The sequence below is a fragment of the Aquila chrysaetos genome, chromosome 15, assembly GCF_900496995.4.
Source record: "Aquila chrysaetos chrysaetos chromosome 15, bAquChr1.4, whole genome shotgun sequence".
Lineage (NCBI taxonomy): Eukaryota > Metazoa > Chordata > Aves > Accipitriformes > Accipitridae > Aquila > Aquila chrysaetos.
Window position 1 is genome coordinate 27,546,390 of NC_044018.1, and position 14,536 is coordinate 27,560,925.

General features: G+C 39.1%; 1 protein-coding gene across 14 annotated transcripts in view; it reads right to left on the reverse strand.

The window, feature by feature from the left end:
• The window catches only part of DST (dystonin), a 314,486-nt gene that overhangs the window by 173,047 nt on the left and 126,903 nt on the right, over positions 1-14,536 (reverse strand). For 13 of the 14 annotated variants that reach the window (XM_041128914.1, XM_030037882.2, XM_030037880.2 and 10 more), the window contains one exon: positions 13,599-13,691. In XM_041128914.1, the coding sequence (XP_040984848.1) occupies positions 13,599-13,691 (93 nt within the window). Of the gene's footprint in view, positions 1-2,770; positions 3,702-13,598; positions 13,692-14,536 lie in introns of those variants that run through there. The other variant, XM_030037883.2, reaches the window with a different exon arrangement.

Consider the following 14,536-nt stretch of genomic DNA (forward strand, 5'->3'; position numbering starts at 1 on the left):
TTAACCTGACTCAAATACATGTTTTTTTTTCTTGTAGATTATTATTAGTGTTGTATAGGAGATAAGAAATCCACTGTATCAAACACTATGTAGATGCATGGCAAAAGAACAGCTGAGGAACTTGCAGCCGAGACAACAGTTGAGTACTGGAAGTCGATGAGTGATTCTGTTTATATATTAGACTTTTTTTTTCCTCTAAAAAAATGTTTACATCCATAAACCAGAACTGAAACTACCACAAATTAGATTGGAAAAATAATGATAATGATTGATAACATGATACACATAAGTCATTGGTTTTGACAGCAGCTGACAACCACCAAAAACTGCCGGTAACATCAGCTGGTAGCTATCTTTTACTGATACTGAATGAAAACCATGGCTTGTTTCAACACAGGAGACATCAAATATCACAGTGGCAGTATCCCCTGCAGAGAAGCCAAAAGTATACAGCCTTGATTTTCTACTCTACCTGCATTGTGCTAAAACATTACTAAGAAGGGGAAGTTGCTGCAGGAAGCCTGTTTCAGTCTTGATTCACAATTTCTTGACCTTAATGCAAACTGCCATCTGCTCTAGGACAGCCCTGAGCTGGAACAGCATCACAGCATATCTTGCTTAAGGAAGTCACCTTCCTGTATAAGGAACAAGGGATGCAGAAATTAGGCCCCAGCAGAGAGTAAAAAACTGTTCTCTCAAAGCTATTAGTGAGCAGTCAGGAACGAAGCTTCAGAACACCCCACTTAACCTGAATTTTGCAAATAGGAAAACAGACGTAATGTAGTAGTACTTATTTGAACACAAAATCATAATTGTTTTATATGCATATGAAGATGTGCCACAGGAAGAAACTCAAAGGATATATTCCAGTAGTGAGGACTATGCTGTTTCAGAGGGTAAAATGTCGTATCTCTGTTAAAGTGCAAATTAGCCAGCTGTACCAATGAGCTTCCTCTGGTGTTTGTCTCCCAGTTTGAAAAGTCAATACACTTTCAAGTATCAGCCACATCTGATGCACTGTGTAAGCTGAGGGTACATTAGGGTAAGTTGACAAGGTGAGTGGAGGCTACTGATCTATGTAATTATGACCAAGAAAATGGTAAAACTGAGACTAGTAATGCAAACCTTGTTATCAGGTTATCAAGCTGATAACAGGAACTTTGTGGATTTCTACAAATAACAGCTTTACTCTTTTATACTGAAATATAAGACATTCAAATGCTTGTTCAGTTCTCAAAAGCAATCAAAAGGAAAGTAGTCATGATTTTGTAAAATAACTAGTCTGAAATCTAATTTTCTTCCTGGATTTGTTTACAGGTCAAAGCTAGGTGCTCTTAAAACTACTTGTACTCAGAACCTTGGGTTGAGCAAGGGAACCAAACGGAAAACCAGACATTTCAGCAACTCAGGCATTTAGCCTGGTCTGTCAGTAGTTTTCACATTTGCATCATTATGCAGTGTTTTGTTGGTATCAGTGGCACAATTCTCAGTGTTGATGTAGGTGCTCAACAGAAGTCTCTTCCCCTGTCCCCCCTCCCCTGTGGTAACAAGAGGTATATGTCTGGTTGGAGTAATAACTGCAGCAATATTAGTTGTATTACTCTGATTATAGAGGAAAAAGCAGCCATGCTCGGCTGAACAGACAAGGCCTCGTACTCTTCTACTCAGTAATGATGTTTTGTTCAAATCAAAGAACATCCCTAAGCTGTTCCTGAATTCCAGCTAAGATTAAGAGGGCAAAGATCTCCATGTGTATTAGAAGGCTATTTGTACTAATGTGTACTGTGTGTCGGAATTGGGTGTGTTATCTGTATTTAAAAACTAAGCTCAGAAAAAGTATTATTTGAATCTTTTTACAACAGTAAATTATGTAAACAACAGAAGTGTAGTTAGCTCTTTGCTGGAAGGAGTACCTTTGGCATATGTCCATTCTCTCTGTTGACTCAACTCAAAGCTCAGATGTCTTGGTTGAGCAAGGGGAATCAGTTTTGGACCAGATCCTGGTATCGGCATTTGACCCACACTTACGAGATTTCAGTTGCGCTGAAGATGAGTGGGGCAGAACTGGTAATATGGATTGAATTGGTAAGCATGGATACCAACAGACAAAAATTTGCTTTCCTTCAGATATTCTGCAACTAAGCTCATACTTACTTAATATTGTAAAAGGAAAATAATCCCACCCTCACAGGAAGATGGAATTTCAATAATTAATATTAATAGGTCATCTAGACAATTTGGGAAGAAAGATCTTTTAAAGGAAGTGTAGAGCAATATTAACATGATTTATGTTCACTTTTTCTATTTCAAGCTGCCTACATATTTCTATCATACTTCAGTTCCTATTGGCCACAACTGGAAAGAAATACTCCTTTCCTTGATACAAGACCCAAAGGAATTACAAGACCATCAAGAGTTGATAAGAAAAATTACTGCAGGTGCTGAATGTGAACTTAAACAACTCTCTAAAATTCACTCCACCTTCTACAAGCTTTTTAACATGAAAATCTCTTTCCTAAATTAGGAAACAAATCAAACTATAGACAGCAAAACAGCACAAGGGTATAACAATACTCCTGAAGTATAGAGGTATTACTTAACCTATGAAAAATAAAGTAGTATGTTCTGTCCTATGACTACCTGTAGTATCACAGCATGGGTAAAGGCTTATATACAGCAAAGTGAAGATACTTTGTAACAGAAAGAATACTGTTCCAATACTTATTCTGAGCTAACTTTGAAAGATAATATACTGTGACAAAATAATTACCTTGCTCCTGTTTGGTGGAATGCTAAATAATGCCTTTTCTGTTGGCAATTGGGAAAGCACAGCATCAGAAGAATAAAACCTCTTTTGTTCAAGCAGTGGATCACTTTTGCTTTCAGAAAGAAAGTGATGCAACTTTTCAGATTTATTGCTTTCTGGGACATCTTCAATGATTCTGCAAGAAGTTATGTTTAATCCAGTTTCTTCACGTTGTGCACCTAAAATGTGGATAGCAGAATCCAAGCTGGCTGCTTTTCCATAACAAAAACCACTGGGTTTCTTCACGAATGCTAATTCTCTCCTGTTGCCATCCTCCAAGTATTTCCTCTTCCATGTACAGCGTTTCTCTGAATTCCTGTTGTCTTGTTCCTTTAACCATGTCTCTCTTTCATCAGACTTCACGAGCCTCTGATTATCACCATGAAAACTGTCCCCACAAAGAGAATCGCTCTTTGTTTCACCCAGTAAAACTTTTGCTTTAACAAGATCAGCTGAAAGGTCTGTACTCACGGGCAGAGCATTACCAGCCACTGTCACTCTCTGAGGGAAGGAAGCAGCCAATCCCACACCCTTGGGATCAATGTTTTCTGAAATCCCCACTTCATACTGGCTTTTTTCTTCATTTTCTTTAACCTGTACTGAATCTGGTCCCTCCTCAGTTGATTTCTTTCTCCTTTTTCGTCTGAAATATTTTCTTCCAGGGGAATGTTTAGCCGGACTTAAGGGAGCTTTGGCAGGATCTAAACACTGTTCTTCCTTTTCAGCCCTCACACATCCACAGACATTCCCCATTTGGCTTTCGGTAACTCACAGTCGCAGAGTCTCATTCATTCCAGTATATTTACATACACTTAAATCCTCCTCAGAAAGTTAAGCAGCACTGTTTGCACCGTAATTTCTTCCAGACTTCACGTCCATCCTCCTCAGTACGTAGCCATTTTGCTTATGAGAAATGCACACGCAATAAACGTTGTGGCACAGTGCCCAGGCAGGGCCTGTGTCTGATTAGACACTGCGGCTTATTTCTGGCCACCAATCCTCTTAAATAAACATCACTGCTTCAGCATTGGGCTGTAATGCTGATGGCCTTTCACAGAGAAGACATAGTGTTTATGAGCAATAGAAAATTCTCGCATGAATTTTAACTTCCTGTTTCATTTAGTAACTCGAGGAAGATAGAGTAGAAAAATATGCAGCAGCCTTTGAAACTATTAGCTACACTCCAAATCCAAAAGCAAGCAGCGCAACAAATAGCAGGGATTTAGTTAGCAGATTTGGTTTGCACTTCATATGTTTTTATTACATATCCAACGATCCACAGAAGGGAAGATTAAAGTGAAGGATCAGAGATTGCTCTGACAGCTTGTTGAGGGTCAAATTTTTATTTGTATGTGGAGTTTTCATAGCAGCTGATGTGATTTTTCACTGATTTCTCAGCTATAAATAACCTGCTGCTTCACTACTATCATACAAGCATAACAGCTTGCTCAGGGCAGTGGTGCTGCGTACTGGGAACTGGAACTTGCAGCAGATTTAAACCTTCCGGCAGATAAAGGTGAAAGAAATTGTAAGAGCCAGTCTGCCTAGAAAACTGTCCACAAAGTTACTGTTATAAAAACAGAGCTTTATCCTCCTCTCATGCTCCTGTTCTGGAGGTATCTCTGTGTAGCTCTGAATATAACAGCCAAGAAGCATCTAACTACACCTGATACTAGGTAGAAACATAAACTATTAGAACACAAGCAAGTCTAATCACCAGCATACTTTGTTTGGAAAATATCTTTTTAAGCTTCCACTTCAGTTTTGTTACTGGTAGGCAAAACCTACTAAACCAACACACTTCTGCAGGGGTAGATGTGTATGGTTTCTAATGCTGAGAAAGAACTACAGAGTGACTTGCCAAACATTATCAGGTGTTACCACTGATTTTCCCTTGCTTATTTGAAAAGGAATTGCACTAATGAAACCCAGAGACTTTATCCCCAGGGGCCAGTTCCACTGAAGTATTCTCTGACATTTTACTGATGGGATCTAGAATGAATAATACAGCAATGAAGTAGAATCAGCCTCCAAAGAATTTTCAAAAATACAGATGCTCATTGCTGACTCCTCTCAGGGCACTGGGGTTAAATTTGACAGCAATGCTTCAAAAATTTTCTACTGTAACATAAGGGACTAGAAGGCTGTTACAGAATATGGTGTGCCACTGATGGACGGACAGCTACGTACATGCACAACGCTAACATGTTTCTTTCCAAAGGAGATGTTTATGCTATGACCACACTCTTTTCATGGCCTCAATTTGTATCTGCATTTGTAGCATGCTTAACATACAGGTGCGGTTGTGACATTTGCTCCCTTTACTCACAGTAAAAACCCTGTATTCTAGTCAGCTTAGAAAAGTGACTTTCAGCCAAGGCCCAGAGAACTCACTTATTTAAAACACGCTTCCACATGGGACTGAGTTGGGTCCTGAAATGCCCCCCCCTTAATTAACAGAAAAGCACAACGGGGGTGGGGGGGGGTGAGGGGGGTGGGTGGGAAGTAGTCTTTGTAAATGACATTGCTGTGTTTGTACAAACAAATGGCTTTTACGCCTGAAAATCTCTCTCTCTCATCAAAAAAGATGATGAAGGACTTTGCAGTGCAATGGACCAAGACTGATTTCATTTCACACAGATATAGCTTCTGGTTTAACAACAACACGTCAAATAACAATAATATATGGTTAAATAGATCATTGCATAATAATATTATTACATTATGTACTCTTATAAAAAAAGACTTAAAATCTTGATAAAGCAGACATTATGTAAAATGTTAAAGACAAGTGTCCAGCATCTGAATGAACAATTGCAAGTTTACATGCTATATTAACTGTCCAATTGAAAATGTATTAAAGTAAATATAGCCTACCACAAGTACACTGCCAATGTTGCTCTTCCTCCACAAATTTCACAGCAGTTAAGGACTTGCTTAAAAATACTGCAAATTTAATTTTTCAATGTAAGTGCATATTTAAATTAAGACACATGGGCACTGAGGTTTCTAAACAATAATTATATTAAACTATTTAAATGAGTTTTAATGGAGTGTGATTTAGTATGTATTTCCTTTAAACTGTTTACATCTGTTTAACAGTCAGCATGATACCACCTTCTTCCAAACAGAAAACGTCCCTAAAACATTACCTGTTATTTCAAAACTCCTGTTAGAATCAGTGGCACACTGACTGTCATACAAATGTCCAATCAAATCTAATTCAAGATAGGTCAGAATAAACACATACTCTTACTTTACAGCTGACAATCTGTATTTTGTAATGTAATCAGTAATTTAGAAAGTCTCTGATCTTGCACATCCTCTTTCGTACATACCTTAGATTTTTATTATATTTTCTTAAGAGTTGGTAATTCACTTTTTCAGAAAAGCACGTGCCTCTGAAGTGGAATAAAAAAATTGAGGCAGCAAAAAACCAAGAGCCAGTTCTGAAACACTGGTTACAAGCTCAGTGCTCCCAACAATCCTGGCTTACTGCTGCATATTCCAGGTCAATTTAGCTGAACCCATCTGGTATATCTACAGCTATTCCTAGATTTTAACCATTTCTAAATATTAGCTAGGAATAAATGCATTCCAAATATATCTCTACAGATTATTAGTAGTATTTGTGCCTTTCTATCTTCCCAGAAATAGGTAAGAACTATGTATTTTTGATACTTAATAACTAATTTAACAATACTTACCAGCTGTTCCTGAGAAAGCTATCACCTCTCTATTAACAATTCTTTCTGCTTGCTTTTTCCATGAACCAAGAAGAAACTTTTCAACTTTATAAGTCACTTAGGCTCTTCAACCAAAGAAAAGATCAAGGACAAAAGAACTGACAAGTTGCATTTATATCAGTTGTGGGTTTTTTTTTTCTATTAAAAAAACCCTTATGTGAAATTGTATTCCATGTTAAGGGAAGATGATAAATGCAAGTGAGAGTAACTAAAGACAAAATGACCACTTTCAGCTAACTGGAATTCTATAAAGTTGTAACTTTGGTCTCAGCAAGGAAAGAGACAGAGGTAATAGGATTAAACTGGAGATTCAGAAAAGAGAAACTGAAAATTGTTCTAAAACCTGTCTGCTAAAGCAAAGAAATATGATATTCTAAAGTATCAAAAGAGACTACCACTGAAGCCTAGGAGAACCACCACAATATAGTGAAGACCTGACCACACCTGGAGCTCTGTCTCAGACATCTGTCTCCTTTCTGGAGAAAAGAAGGCTGAGGGGAGACCTTATCGCTCTCTACAACTACCTGAAAGGAGGTTGTAGTGAGGTCGGGGTTGGTCTCTTCTCCCAAGTAACAAGTGATAGGATGAGAGGAAATGGCCTCAAGTTGCATTGGGGTGGGGGGGGTGGGGGGGTTAGGTTGGATATTAGAAAAAATTTCTTTACTGAAAGGGTTGTCAGGCATTGGAACAGGCTGCCCAGGGAAGTGGTTGAGTCACCATCCCTGGAGGTATTCAAAAAACACATAGACAAGGCACTTCAGGACATGGTTTAGTGGGCATGGTTGACGGTTGGACTCGATGATCTTAAAGGTCTTTTCCAACCTAAATGATTCTATGATTCTATGACATCTGACTAGACCCGAATAGAAGCTCAGTGCTAGCTAAAGCCAAAGATCCAGATGATCAGAGCTGTCAAAAATACTATCATAGCTTGTTGTATTTCTCCCCCACTGCACATCCCCCCCCCCCCCGCCTTTTTAAAAAGAAAAAAAAACAAAACCAAAAACAACGAAAAACCCAAAGATACAAATTTATACCCACCAATGCTGGAAAGTTTTAATGAAAGATTAGCGAAAGAGTTTCTGGCACAGAAACCCTTAAGAAGTATAACATGAATAAAGGATTACACCAACACTTGTCTGCAATTTGATCTGTCTTAGAGGCTATTAATCACAAACAAGAAGTTAACATTAAAACATGGCAAACAAAAGATTAACATCAAGAGATGAAATAGCTCATCCAGATTTGTATTGGTTTGCATTCAACCATAGATTTCTGTAACTTGTCAAGCACATCTGTGACTGTGAAATGCATTGTTCTTAACATGGGACAGGTATATTACAGGTTATAGTGGCAATGTTGTTGAATATCTGCGTATTTTTCAGTCTGCAAAACGCTGAGACCGTTCATCCTTTGTACACTGCTAATTTATGCTTTATCATTGGTTTCATATAGTTAGCAAATGTTGTAAAGGAAAGTTTATTCCACTTTGCCAATCAAACCGTGCATGGTATCTTTTATCCTAGAATAACATGATCAAAAGCCTACTAGGAATGCATTTCAGATAGTTTTGGATCGACGATCCCTTCTGTCCTGGTTTCAGCTGGGATAGCGTTAACTGTCTTCCTAGTAGCTGGTACAGTGCTATGTTTTGAGTTCAGTATGAGAAGAATGTTGATAACACTGATGTTTTCAGTTGTTGCTGAGTAGTGTTTAGTCTAAAGTCAAGGATTTTTCAGCTTCTCATGCCCAGCCAGCGAGAAAGCTGGAGGGGCACAAGAAGTTGGCACAGGACAGAGCCAGGGCAGCTGACCCAAACTGGCCAACGGGGTATTCCATACCATGGGACATCACATCTAGTATACGAACTGGGGGGAGTGGGGGCGGGGGGAATCACCACTCGGGGACTAACTGGGTGTCGATCGGATGGTGGTGAGCAATTGCACTGTGCATCATTTGTATATTCCAATCTTTTTAGTATTACTGCTGTCATTTTATTAGTGTTATCATCATCATTACTAGTTTCTTTTTTTCTGTTATATTAAACCGTTCTTATCTCAACCCACGAGTTTTACTTCTTTTCCCGATTTTCTCCCCCATCCCACTGGGTGGGGGGGAGTGAGTGAGCAGCTGCGTGGTGCTTAGTTGCTGGCTGGGGTTAAACCACGACACCTTCCCCCTGTTTTTTAATTTGTTTATGCAACACAGCAAAAGCAATGGAGCATTTAGCATGTGTCATTTCATGGTACTAAAACAACATATAAGATAATCAGCAAGCATTTTGTTGCATAGCCCAAAGGTCACATGCAGAACGACAGAGAGATAAACATAGGCCAAAGAGAAAGTAAAAATTAAAGCAGCATAAGATAGAGAACAAGGCAAAAAATAAAGGTTTGCCAGCACAAACAAAAGGTTATACCTGGAGCTGTTTGAGCTGTACTGGCAACTACTGCTCAAAATCTGAAATAGCTCTTCAGCTATCAGGTACCACTGAGCTACCAAAAGTCACAACCTTGAACAGGAGATGTTTTATATCCAGTGAGATGGCTTATAAGAAGAGTTTGTTCCTTGTTGGTGGTTTTATGGGATTAAGGACAAAGAGAATCAAACGGATTAATTACCTGCTCCTAAATCTTATCCTGCTACAGATATCCCACTATTTGTAGAGATATAGTCTAAATATGATTCTGCAATGAGCCTTAATACCTCTCATCTTTGCTGTGATTCAGGTGAGTCCCAGAAATGCCAACAACTCCATACTCATTTTCTTACCTGAGAGTTAGCTGCTTTTTTTTTTTTTTTTTTTTTGTTAAATTGCTGAAGAATTCCAGAGGACATAACTAGGAGTTCAGCTGAGGAATAAAATACAGGAAGAGTATACCCCACCAAATGCTGCATGACAGGTCTACTACAATGGCTAATGACTGGGAATCACAACTCCCAGGTGGAACACAGTTTATCCTACAACCACTTATAGTCAGTATTAGACAACTGGCCACATAGCTCCATCTTTAAATCTTTGAAAAGATCAGACCTTGAATTCTTCTAACTATTTTAAAGCAGAGGCAGATTAAACTTCAATCCTTGGGCCCCAAGACTCATGGCTCAGGCAAGACCCAGAGGCAAGTTTCAGAGCCAGCTGCCATCCAGCCAGCTGCTCCCAGAAGAAATAGGTGCCAGGAGAATGGCAAGTGAAGGCCAGACCCAGCTCTCTCAACTCCACATTGCCACCTCAGGAAAGCAGGCAGCATGTCTCTTGTATGGTGACCCCTATCACGGATATAACAGCAGAGCAGCTGAAGCAGAGGTATATGCACAGGTCCCTCAACGTCCCTTTATTCCTCTGCCTTCTGCACACCATTTACAGAATGGACCACCACAGCTGAGCTGTCTCCTCCTCTGGCCACCCTGTATGAAGGCCACAGCCTTCAAGACCAATGCAAGACTGCTTCAAAATTACTACCTGCATTGCAGGCTCTGAACACCTAACTGCAGTAAGGGATATCAGGAGCTTGAGAAACAGCTGGGTAGTGGTCCTGTATCTCAGCCAAGTCATCTACAACAAATCCACCCTTCCTACGTTTCTGCCCAACAGGGTAGAAGTTTAACTGCTGATCTGCCAGGCCAAATAAACAGTCTATAGACTGCTTTGTGGCAGCCTGATAAGGAATGAATTTTGCTTGAAAGTTTGCAGGGAGTCAGCAGCAGCAAAAAAAAAAAAAAAAAAAAAAAGTATTTGCTGGCTGACAAGAGAAATGTGAAGAGGTTACACATGCCCCAAGGAGGCCTGAGAGAAAGCACTTGTCTGGCCCGAGAGGGCTGGACAGTACTCTAACACCTGGACAAAAAAAGTTACTGACTGAAGCCTTGAAAAGCAGCACCCTGCAAAGAGGCCTGACAGCAGGGAGATGGGGAGGGTGGAAGGAAAACTGCTTCACAGCAGTTCCTGAGCTGCAAAATGACAATGAAACTGAAATAGAAAAAGGCTATTGAGTCATGACTTAGAAGCTCCAGAAATTTTTTAAGGTCTGAGCTCACAAATGCCTAATTTTGGATGCCAGAAAGTTTGAAGTTTCAGGTTTTGCTTTGTTTTGGTGTGTTTTTTAGAACCAACTGCAAATTATTCTAAATATTTAACATTTGTTAAATTGAAGAATGTTTGCAGTGGTTTGAAAAGAAATGATCACCAATTTTCACAGAAATTATCTTACTAAAATTGTGGTTACTTACTGAGGCCAAATTCTGCTTTCATTTACAGTTACTCATCTCCAATGTCATCAATGAAAACATATTGGGTGTTGAAGAAGGAGTCCATTCAAGTATTAATTTGGATATTTATACATATAGCCTATAACTATACAAAATACTGTAATCTGATTTAGCTTGTTCTACAGGTGCCAAGAAAATAAGTTACAGTAGTTATTGCATTACAAAACTGAATTTTTAAAAAGCCACATATTATTAAAGGCATGTGAAATGCATACATTGAAATCTTGCCTAAATCCTAATAACATACATGTCTCAGTGATTTTCAATATCCACAGGACAAATTATTTTCTAACATACTCAACTCAATAAACCACCGGATTTCCCATTCCATCTTTTCTATATCTTGTAGGTAATTACTTGGGACACAGAAGAATGTACAATTTCTGGACTTATGCAGCTGCAAAAGTCAGTGGTATAACTCAGAACAACATTTATATTTATCTAATTAACGGTACCAAGTCACAAAGCCATAACCATCATTAGACACAATTCAGATGCAAGAGAAACATAATCCTCAAATGCATATCCCCTTTTATTTTTGTTCATCATGTCTTTCCCCTAAATCATTCCTAAATTCATTCCAATACTCAGAAGGATTTTCTGTTTTGAGGAAATATTATCCTCCAGATAAGTGCCATGACTCAGGACAAACAAGAAGCCACAAACAATAGCCACCAAAAGTCTTTGGCATCTTGACTACCTTCCAGGTTGCAGTATTATTAGAATACACTTAAATGATGGAGCAGAAGCAGTAACATCACATGGCAAACAGCTCCTTATACTCACTGAGGAATCAACTACTTCTGCAAATGCTGGGAAAAGTTAAGGGGTACTTCAGATTAAGACACCTCAATGTATGTGTCTACATATTTGTGTTTACATGCTGGCTAGGTCTTGAAGAGACAATTTTATCCAGTGGAGGCAGAATTTAGTTTCCTAAACATAGGTTTCTAGAGCTCTTTGAGATATCCTGCTATATCCCAACTGGCCTCTAGCTACAGGTCTAGAAGAACATGGGTCTCTCATAGATCTGGTGTCTCCGAGAACTCCACATGCATGTCCTGGATACTCTAGCACACCTCAGATGTCACTCAAATGCCACCTGACTTTAGGAAACTGAATCAAAAGCCCTGGAGATCTAGTTAGTACAGTCAAGGGATCTTGAACAGCAACGTTTCACACCTGACATAGAGACATAAGAAGAAAGTCAGTTGACCTTATAGAACATTTGAGACACTTAACTATCTGAGATATCTACATGGGAATAGCAGATACACCACAGGACCTAAGGAAACTTGCTTCTCACTGCATATGCTACTGGATATGCTGTGTCATCTCAGATCACACTAAGCACCTATGCTGGACAACTGAATAGCTCAGTAGGTGCTCTAAGCACCTACTACAAGTGATCCGAACTGCTCCACCAGCCTCACCCCCTGTATCGACTAGCCCTCCAGGCCTCACATCTGACGCTAAACATGTTTACCACCATTTAAGATGCACCCAAATTGTGCCAGTTGTCCTGTGCTTCAGCTGGTGAGAAAAACTAACAATTTCATCCTGCAAAATCCTATTCATCAGGCTCAGAAAAACATATAGCAGGTAAAGGTTTAACTTCCACTAACAGCTTCTATTAATAATTTGTTAAATAATCATTATTTCTTAAAACACAGCAACATTCAATCACTGTGGGCCTAATTCTGTGGGTCATGCTTAAATACATTTAAGCCCAGCCTTCTTTTTCCCTGTAACCATGTGGGAGCAATGACTGACATGACAGAGGGGAGCTGAGGAAATTCAGGTCCTTGCTAGTGGTGAGCAGTTAGTGGTTTCTCCTTTACCCTTAGTGAATGGGCCTGGGCTAAGCTGTGCACCCTGTTTAGACTAGGGCCACATTAGCCCTATTCATGTCTTCTGTTCCTCATTAGGATTTTCAGAAAGGCACATTAGATCCTAGCAGTCTTTTTGGGTTTTGTAAGAAATTTTGTAAGAAATTTTTTTTTCCAGTCATAAATCCAGTGCAGGATATTCCTAAATGATCCATGCTTTTTTCTATATGATCATGTAATTTTCTGATCATTTAAAATGTCTGCACAGCAGGGAGTTTATCGCTAACAATGGTGCAGTCACTAAATGGGAATTATCTGTCATCTGAATTACATCATCTACAGCCACAGTCATTGTGAAAGCCTCATTTGGAGGAGCAATTTAACACCACACACTGTAAGGCTGCATTATACTGTACACAATCCCACCAGTGTACAACAACCACAGTGCCACCTAGTGTGACCCCCGTTACCATCGCTGGGGCTAAAAACAATGCTGAAGTGTTACGAACTGCTCGAAAAGGCTGAGAGTAGCGCTTGCTAAAATACTTGTATCAGCAGAGAAATTCAGATCCAGAATGAAAAAAGATTTTAAACTTTTTTTTTAAAATATATTTTAATATTCAACAGAAGAATTCTGTAGACTAAAACAAGACCAGTTTGCCCAGACGTTAGAAGAAATACACCAACCATTGTCTTTTATGTTCAAAAACCAAGCTATTTTTTCCTCTTACTCCACAGAGAGGAAATTAGACAGCAAACAAACTACACCTTCAGCTTCAGTTTACATCAGCAGATAAGATACATCATCAAAACCTTCATATACACATTAGAGAAGAGGTATAATCTTTATTTTTGCGCAACCTATATGGAGTGCTAAGTTGATACATTCATCATAACTGTACGCAAGAATGTGACTGAAAACATACTGTCAAGCAAAGGTAGGCTTACCTGAAAGTGCAAAATTATGGTCCATATCAAGCCCAAAGTCAATTTGGGATTCCCATCTGTTATGTCATCATTTCTGATGTTAACCAGTTTCACCTGCCATTGTGGAAAGAAAATACAGACAAAATTGAAATAAACATGCCACCAATACATGCTCCACTACACAGGCGCAACTATAAAGGATGCATTACTCACTTCCCAAGTCTACTCTGTTTTTTTAATTCTCAAAAGCAGAAAGGAATTGCATTCTGGCCGTAAGCTGCCCGCCAGGAACTGCCCTTTCCCACCCACGCTGAGCTGAAAAGATTCCTCAGCTGTCACTACACCAGCAGATCTGCTCCCCGTGCCAAATATCCTTCATCTCTGACCATGTCAGAGGGGGAAGGTATAATAGAGGGGAAAGGATAACAAGAAGATGATGATCTGTAACTGATGTATCAGTCTCAGGGCAGTGCTGAGACCCAGGAAGCTATCACTGCCTTTCCTCCTCAAGAATTCAGCAGCAGAACTGGCCTGCTAAAACACAATGGTCTGGTTTGATAAACCCAGGAATTTAGTATCACATTTAAATAACCAATGGCTTAATAATGACAACAATTGTTATTGCTTCTGCTGCTGTACTCATTCACAATGCTATAAGCATGAAATGGTTAATATGATTAAAACAAAGGCTGACATTTTTGCCACTCCAATAAACTCACATCCAAAGCGAGTTCAATAATTCTATTTTCTTTGCCATATTTTATTATCACATTTGATTTCTCTATATGCATTACGTATCCATGTAGCCTAGCAATTAAAGATGACTCAGCTAAAAGGCATTTTATGCTTACATTAGTAAAGTTACATGCACGTGCTTTTTAACATATACCCTGTTATAAACACCAAGCAAGCAAAGGCATATCCTTCTCTTGATCTGCAGACATAATCTTAACTATTAG